Source organism: Austrofundulus limnaeus, unplaced genomic scaffold (genome assembly GCF_001266775.1).
Source record: "Austrofundulus limnaeus strain Quisiro unplaced genomic scaffold, Austrofundulus_limnaeus-1.0 Scaffold6, whole genome shotgun sequence".
Taxonomy (NCBI): Eukaryota; Metazoa; Chordata; class Actinopteri; order Cyprinodontiformes; family Rivulidae; genus Austrofundulus; species Austrofundulus limnaeus.
The window spans coordinates 5,116,022-5,123,586 of record NW_013952408.1 but is presented as its reverse complement, the minus strand read 5'-3'; the positions used below and the strand labels follow the sequence as shown (position 1 = coordinate 5,123,586).

At 38.7% G+C, this 7,565-nt stretch overlaps 2 protein-coding genes across 2 annotated transcripts in view; both read left to right on the top strand.

Annotated features, from left to right (window-relative positions):
* The window catches only part of LOC106532633 (collagen alpha-2(IV) chain), a 22,100-nt gene that overhangs the window by 6,455 nt on the left and 8,080 nt on the right, over window positions 1-7,565 (top strand). Inside the window, exons 14-30 of the mRNA XM_014028751.1 lie at window positions 12-56; window positions 133-186; window positions 276-317; window positions 421-499; window positions 672-707; window positions 874-1,050; window positions 1,978-2,067; window positions 2,234-2,317; window positions 2,436-2,506; window positions 4,587-4,775; window positions 4,902-5,073; window positions 5,171-5,260; window positions 5,367-5,512; window positions 5,789-5,959; window positions 6,142-6,292; window positions 6,427-6,537; window positions 6,683-6,847. Of these exons, the coding sequence (XP_013884205.1) occupies window positions 12-56; window positions 133-186; window positions 276-317; window positions 421-499; window positions 672-707; window positions 874-1,050; window positions 1,978-2,067; window positions 2,234-2,317; window positions 2,436-2,506; window positions 4,587-4,775; window positions 4,902-5,073; window positions 5,171-5,260; window positions 5,367-5,512; window positions 5,789-5,959; window positions 6,142-6,292; window positions 6,427-6,537; window positions 6,683-6,847 (1,873 nt within the window). The remainder of the gene's footprint in view (window positions 1-11; window positions 57-132; window positions 187-275; window positions 318-420; window positions 500-671; window positions 708-873; window positions 1,051-1,977; window positions 2,068-2,233; window positions 2,318-2,435; window positions 2,507-4,586; window positions 4,776-4,901; window positions 5,074-5,170; window positions 5,261-5,366; window positions 5,513-5,788; window positions 5,960-6,141; window positions 6,293-6,426; window positions 6,538-6,682; window positions 6,848-7,565) is intronic.
* On the top strand, window positions 2,715-4,379 carry LOC106535066 (collagen alpha-2(IX) chain). The gene is made up of 6 exons (XM_014031946.1): window positions 2,715-2,958; window positions 3,322-3,458; window positions 3,581-3,707; window positions 3,834-3,914; window positions 4,009-4,107; window positions 4,236-4,379. Exons 1-6 carry the CDS (start codon window positions 2,850-2,852, stop codon window positions 4,289-4,291), a joined length of 609 nt encoding a protein of 202 aa, XP_013887400.1. The 5' UTR covers window positions 2,715-2,849; the 3' UTR covers window positions 4,292-4,379.

Sequence of the window (7,565 nt, the reverse complement as noted above, 5' to 3'; positions counted from 1 at the left end):
TTTTTTTACAGGGAAAGCCAGGGAAGGACGGTAATTTTGGATTAGCTGGATTCAGGGTAATTGTTTCAATTCTGTGAAGAAAATTAGCAAACTGTTTCAGGTAAAATATTTAAATAGTACAGCTTTATTTAGGGAAGGCCTGGCTCCAGAGGTGATCCAGGACATCCAGGACTACCAGGAGGAATGGTCAGTCAGTATTTATGCTTCTGCCTGTCTACTTGTCTGCAACTTAAAACTATCTGGACTGATCTTCACTTGTGTCATTTACATGTTAGGGCGAGAAGGGAAATAGAGGCCCTTCTGGTCCACCAGGAGATGTAAGTTTTATTCTAATGTCTTTTTTATATATTTGGACTTTTTGAACAAACAAAAAATAATTAAATAAATACAATAAAGCATGTCTCTTGCTGTCACTTTCAGGTTTTTGCACCAGAGTCACTCAAAGGATACCCTGGAGACCCTGGTCCACCAGGTCTTCCTGGTCTCCCTGGGCATCCAGGTAGATAAATGCTGTGCTCTATAACAAAACAGAGGAATCAACAAATAATTCATCATCAACCATAACATWTGTAGCAACTTTTTTTTTCTTTTACTGTAGTGGTGTTTGTTATATAATGTTTGTTTATTGCAGTGAATGTGCATTTACAGAAATAGCACCAATGTTTTCTCAGGTGTTGTTGGTTTTCCTGGACCTCCTGGACCTCCAGGTGAACAAAGAAACAATATATATTTTCACTCCAATAATCTGTCTTCTTACCATTCTATCCCTAACACTGCTTTTATAACACTGAAAAATCCACATTAGGAAAAATAAATGTTAATTTGACAATATGTTAGTCATTTAATCATAGTGTTTTATTTTGCCTTTTACAGGCGATACATTAGGGTTTTCCTTGCCAGGCCCACGTGGCCCTCCAGGCTTCCCTGGTCCCAAAGGAGACCCTGGGGATTCTGCAGATATTTTCAGTAGTCCTCCAGGTCTAGATGGTGATCCTGGTGATCAAGGGCCTGCTGGGGAACGAGGCCCACCTGGACCCCCAGAAGACAGAAGTAAGCAAAAGTTTATTCTCAATAAATATTTGAGAAAACAAGAAAATGATTGATGTTTCTGTTCTAATATATTAAAGCAGTTTAATTGCATGGATCATTTAATCATTTAATATTTTATTATCAGGTTTTTTTAAGTCTTGTTTATTTTACCACAAACGTTTTCCAACATTTCATACAAGTTTGTCTCTGTATGTCATAGCCAAAATATGAAAAAAAAATTGCAAAACAACTCTCGATATTTTCTTGTTGTCATTTTACGTTTGTTCATGTGCAAGTGAAAATGTACGAGCCCGCGAGGGGACACGGGGGGATTTTTTTCCTTTTACGTTCCCACGCAATACTTTTGCATTGCCTCGCAATACTTTTGCGTTCCCACGCAATATTGTTTTGCATTCCCACGTAATATTGTTTTGCATTCCCTCGCAATACTTTTGCGTTCCCACGCAATATTGTTTTGCGTTCCCACGCAAAAGGTTGTTTTGTATATGAACTGAATTAAATCTGACTTTTATTTTGAAATATCCGGTAACCAAATCAGGATGTGTCACCTCAAGTTCTTGAAATTGGCATTGGTGTTGCGTGTCTGCACTGTGTTAAAATATCGGCATATGACATACTTCCATGCGTGAATGTGTGATATATTCATTCTAAAGCTGAATTAAAGCAGTAGGCTAAGTCGCTAATGGTGAACATGTGAGTTTGGTAATAAACCAGCAGGCACAACAGTGATAAACTACTTTTACGAGGGAATGCAAAAGGTATTGCGAGGTAACGCAATACTATTGCGTGGGAACGCAAAAGAAAAAAAAATCTCCCATGTCCCCTCGTAGGCTCCGTAAAAATGATCTGTTTTTTACAATCAGCTAAAAAAAATATTTAAGGTGGTAATTTTGGAAGACCTTAATTTGGAAAATTTTTGGATTTTAGCTAACAGAATTACAAAGGGCCTCCCTGGAATGAAAGGACTGAAAGGTTTGCCTGGAGCAACAGGATATGATGGGATTGTTGGAAAGAAAGGTAAGTTTCACTTTAGTATCACTTTTTGATAGACTGTTACAAAATGTACATTAAGTATAAAGGCAGTTTACATAGCTTGTTGACATTCACATGAGTACATTATGGTTATACATTAAATCATGACGCATGAATATATTTTTTTCTTTGTCTGCATTGAATTTATCAGGAGAGAAAGGAGAGCCTTGTTATGAATGTAGTGGATTAAGTCTCCCAGGGCCACCAGGTCCCCGCGGTCCACCTGGCCCTCCTGGTACAATTTACTCCATGCTTGAAAGCTCACATTTTATGTCAATAAACTTTTACTTTGCTATTGGAGTATATAAAAATACTTGGAGCAAATAAATAGCCATAATCATGTTGTCACTCAGGCACTAATCCAGGACAAGGTGAAGGAGGTGATCCAGGCTTTCCAGGACCTCCAGGTTTATCTGGACAACCTGTAAGAAAGTGAATATATATACGTATATATNTCAGTATGTTTTGTAGAAAATGATTTTTTAAACAAAATAATTTATGAAGATCTTGAAATTCTTTATTCCATTATTTAAAATACTCTATATTACACAGCAGGTTGAAGTACTTTAATGTTGTTCTGTTAGGACAACCTGGTTTGCCTGGTCCTAGTGGAGATCCTGGTAGAACTGGAACAAAGGGGCAGAAAGGAAATGCAGGATTATCTGGGATTGAAGGGCTAAGAGGTTTGAATTTAGTATTATTCAGTTTGTCATCACTTTATCTTGTAAATTTTATGAAAATGTATTGAGTACATCCTGTGTAACTCTATGTGTAAAGGTCCTCCTGGTGAACCAGGTCTTGATGGAGAAGTGCTGTCCCAAGGAACTCGAGGTCCTGCAGGACCCCCGGGAAATGCTGGGCCCAGAGGTCATTCAGGTAAAACCTACTTTTTGTGTTAAGGGCTTCACTTCTTTGAAACTTAATTTTATAGATTCAAAATCTCCGTCTAATGCCATTGCATGTTTTGTGAAATTAGGTTGAAAAAAGTAAAAAGACATGAAAAGAGAAGAATTTTGACCCAAGTAATTCTATGATTAAAATCATACTCATAAAAGTGCAATTTGGATATGATTATCTAGCAATTAAAATGAAGCAGCACTTCCCCTACCATTACCCATGTTTCTCTATGAACTTAACAGTGTGGTGAAATATTATAGGACTATATATAGATTTTTATTCAAATGTACCCAGAGAAAAATTGTTGCATAAAAGTCATACAGATGTTTTAATTCTTTATAGGACATAAAGGAATAAAAGGTGATCCAGGAATCCTTGGAATACCCGGAGCAAATGGTGTTCAAGGTCTAACTGGTTACAAAGGAGCTCCTGGGGAGTCAAGCTATGGATATGGTCCACCTGGACCAACAGGACAAAAGGCAGTACTTTAGTGGATGAGCACCATCACCAAAATGTTTCTGATCAGTCCTCATAAATTTTCAAAAAGTTTATAAACTTTAAAACAACCTGCTGTCTGTTTTTGTTTCTATTTTGCCCTCAGGGTGAACCAGGGATAAGCAGTTTAATCATGATGAAAGGTCCGAAAGGGGAACCTGGTATTGAGGGACCACAGGGTGTCCCAGGAAACTATGGAGCCAAAGGAAACTCAGGACCTGTTGGACAAAATGGTTAATTCTAATCAGTCATTGAATTTAGGCAATTTGTGATGTATTTTATGGAGACTCTTCTTTCATCTTTCTTTCACTTTTGTTCTCTGTTTTATTCTAACTCTTGTTTAATTCCTACTGTTCCAGGCCCTCCAGGCTTCCAAGGTTCAAAAGGCTCAGATGGATCTCCTGGAGTCAAAGGATACCCAGGACCTACTGGACTGCCAGGTACAATAAATTCTTGTTTCTGAAATGAAGGTAAACCACAAAGCTTTCCCTGTAATAAGGTACAAATTCAACATTAGTTCTGGTTTTGCTTCAGGTAGCCCAGGTCTTCCAGGTAGAACTGGGACTCCTGGTCCTAAAGGTAACCAAGGTCTTGATGGAATTCCTGGGCCTCCAGGGCAGAAAGGGGACAGTGGTAAGAAATATCATGTTTAAAAAAACTTGTCTTGTTTACTCAATGCATGTCATGAACCCATTTTTTTTTCACATTTTCTGCCATCAAACGTCATCTATCATTTTTTTATCTCTCTCTCTTGTCTTCAGGCAGAGGAACAGGACTACCAGGGAGACCTGGTGATCCAGGTTTGCCAGGTGGGTAATATTATTATTTTCAAAACGGAACCTTGTTAGGAGACTTACTTTATTATAATTTCAGAAGTTTTCATATAAAATTGAGCTTTAACAGAATGTTTCATGACCTTCAGTCAAATACCTCAGTGTTACAGTGTCACTGGCAATTTAATCATTATGTTAGTAGGGATTCATCTTTTGAGATATTTCTAATGAGCCTTGTTCAGATATATATATATATATAAAACAACTTTTCCTTGTTTTATTTTAATATTGTTTTATTTTTAAACAATTGATTCAAACTAAAACACTTCTCTTCTTAAGGGTCTGGTTGGTTCAAAAGGCTTACCAGGTCCTCCAGGACCAAAGGGAGAYTCTTATTCCTATCACTTGCCTGGTTTAAAAGGGGAAAAAGGAGATCCGGGGTATCATGGAAGACCTGGTGCTGATGGCTTCCCTGGGTCTCCTGGATTACCAGGTCGCAAAGGTGCTCAAGGGCCACCTGGAGATTTGGTAAAGAGTTGGACTAACTTAAATTTAACATATATTTTGTTTACTTTATGAGAGTCATGTTTGACTTCATTTCAACTGAGTTTCATGTTCATGATTTTTCTAAGTGAGTAATGTCTGTTTCTCAAGCATCTTCTTCCTGGAGTGGAAGGAGACCCTGGATCTCCAGGTCTACCAGGGGCTTTTGGTATACAAGGACCGATTGGCTACCCTGGACCAGTGGGATATGGACCTCCTGGATCTCCTGGAATTAAAGGAGACACTGGTGTACCTGGCTTCCCTGGACAGCCTGGAATTCCAGGTTGGAAACACACTGATTATTTCAAAATGTTGAAAGACACATACTTAGAAATACAAATGAACCTATACGCATTTCTCTACGTCTGCTTAATTTGCAGGACAAAAAGGAGAACCTAGTCATTTTCATATTCAAGGGCCTCCAGGACCACCTGGATTTAAAGGTCTTCCTGGCTTACCAGGAAGTCCAGGTGAGCATGATTAACTGACTGGCTGGGTGATTTTTTTTAATTATTGGTAATATTTTCATATCTGACAGAAAATGAGGTATTTTCGTACRTATCAACGATGATTCAGGGTATCAGGGAGCACCAGGTACCCCAGGAACACCAGGTTTTGAAGGGCAAAAAGGAGAAAGAGGTGAAGTGTCAATTCCTGGACGTCCAGGGCTCCCAGGTTTTAAAGGTATTACACTAAGCATACAAAAACAGATTGCTTTTGTTGTAAAAAAAAAATAAAAACAAAAGTTACATTATTATAATGAAGACAGCACAATGGCTCAGTGGTTTGCGCCAACACCTCATGGCAAAAAAAAGGTCCTGGATTTGATCCCTGGTTCAGACCTGGGGTCTTTCTGTGCAGACTTTGTATGTTCTCCTCATGCTTTAGTGGGTTTTCTCTGGGTATTCCAGTTTCCCCCACACCCCAAAAAACAGTACAATAAGTTGCCTTCAGGCCCAGGCCGCACATGAAAATGAGATATGCAATGATTTGCCTGGTTAAACAATGGTAAAATAAAAATAATAAAAATTCATATTAAAATGTCATTAATGTRTCATGTATGTGGTTGTTCAGGTGATAAGGGGCAGGCAGGTATTCCAGGTATTCCAGGCAGGGGCTTACCTGGGCAATCTGGTCCAGAAGGCCCTCCAGGTCCTCCTGGAGAGAAGGTAAGAAGCACTCAATGAAATTCATGAWTGAGACAGTAATTGTCAGTGTTTACAGCATTGTTCAGCTTGAAGTGGCTGAAAWGCACAGGTAAACTGTACAAATTTGATTGTGCTGAGAATGTAACTAGAAACATAACAACACATACCGTAGTAACAGCATCATGCATATACGCATGTTTTAGGGTGATGGTGGTGTYGGATATACTGGCCCCTCTGGTCCCCCTGGGCCTCCAGGTGAAGAAGGAGCTCCAGGGCCAGAAGGCGATCCTGGAATTCCTGGTTTTCCTGGGAAACCAGGACCAGTTGGGAACCCAGGGCCTCCAGGACAAAAAGGTACTGACAGATCAGCCACAGACTAAAACAGTAAAATGCACAATCAGATYGTGTTTGCTCGTTCTAGTTGATCTAGACATGTACTGTAATTTTCAAGAAAAAAATTGTATTTTTGTCCACATTGTGTTATGCAGGAATTAAAGGTACTACTGGCCCTCCAGGGCTGCCTGGAAGCAAAGAGCCATGCCAAAGTTTACCTGGGCCAGAGGGACCACCAGGGACAGATGGTTATCCTGGACATCCAGGTTAGATAATAAAGTTATGTAATAATAGTTTTAGTTTAAGAGCACATAAAATGACAAATAAATGTGAATATCATCTTTCTAACTTTCTTTTTCTTCCATTTTTCACATTTTGTACAACTCTCTCTCTATTTCTTCTCCGTTCAAGGACCTAATGGCTTGCCTGGTGAAAAAGGAACTATAGGTTTACCAGGGTTTGGTCATCCTGGCCTTYCTGGAAATCCTGGTCTACCTGGGTTATCAGTACAGGGTTCACCTGGACTTCCTGGACCAAAAGGAAGGAAAGGACAAAATGGTTGGCCTGGTCAGCCAGGTATGGCATTTTTAATTATTTTATACATGTGAACATTACATGAATTTAAGAATCTGTATCTGTATTAATAATATGACTGTATCAATATATGACTAACACAGAGACTGGACAAATCTATTCATAYATTCTTGGGATACTTAAGACATTAGAACTATGAAGTTATATGCTTTAAAAGAGCTAAACAGTTCAAATGCATTTTAAAATACATTTTTGAAGTACCTTTTCCTTTAATGAAGAGTCTTTGCACCTTACGAGACAGTTGTATGCACTAATGCCCTGAAATGCTATTCCAGTAGACAATTGCTCTTTGACTATACTGTAGGGGTCACCTTGAGTGAAGAAACAAGATTTACTGCCTCGAAGCAGGCCTCGGACAGGCCTGACGAGAGGACAGGAACTCTGTCACAAACTGAACTCTATTTAGGCCATGACAGGTCATTCACAGTGGAAGAGAACCTCTCAGTTCTCTTAATCAGATAATGGACAGAGCAATATCTTCTGTTCGTGATTCATTTGTTGTTTAACTAAGAATGTTTATGATTTGTTAAATCATGATAATGCCTGTCACAGGAAAAGTGGAATGACTTATTTTCTTTTATCGTGCCTTAAAGATTTATAATGGTATAAAAAAATCGCAGAGAATCTGATTACAATGTTTTCATGGTGTTTTTATGTAAATCACTGTTTTTATTTTACTATGAACACAGTAATATAATTG

Excerpts from the sequence above, each read along its gene's own strand:
- LOC106535066 (XM_014031946.1), top strand. The coding sequence starts at position 2,850 with ATGTGTAAAGGTCCTCCTGGTGAACCAGGTCTTGATGGAGAAGTGCTG. Across the intron at positions 2,959-3,321 it reads TGGGCCCAGAGGTCATTCAG|GACATAAAGGAATAAAAGGT; the intron begins GTAAAACCTACT and ends AATTCTTTATAG. Across the intron at positions 3,708-3,833 it reads AGGACCTGTTGGACAAAATG|GCCCTCCAGGCTTCCAAGGT; the intron begins GTTAATTCTAAT and ends CTACTGTTCCAG.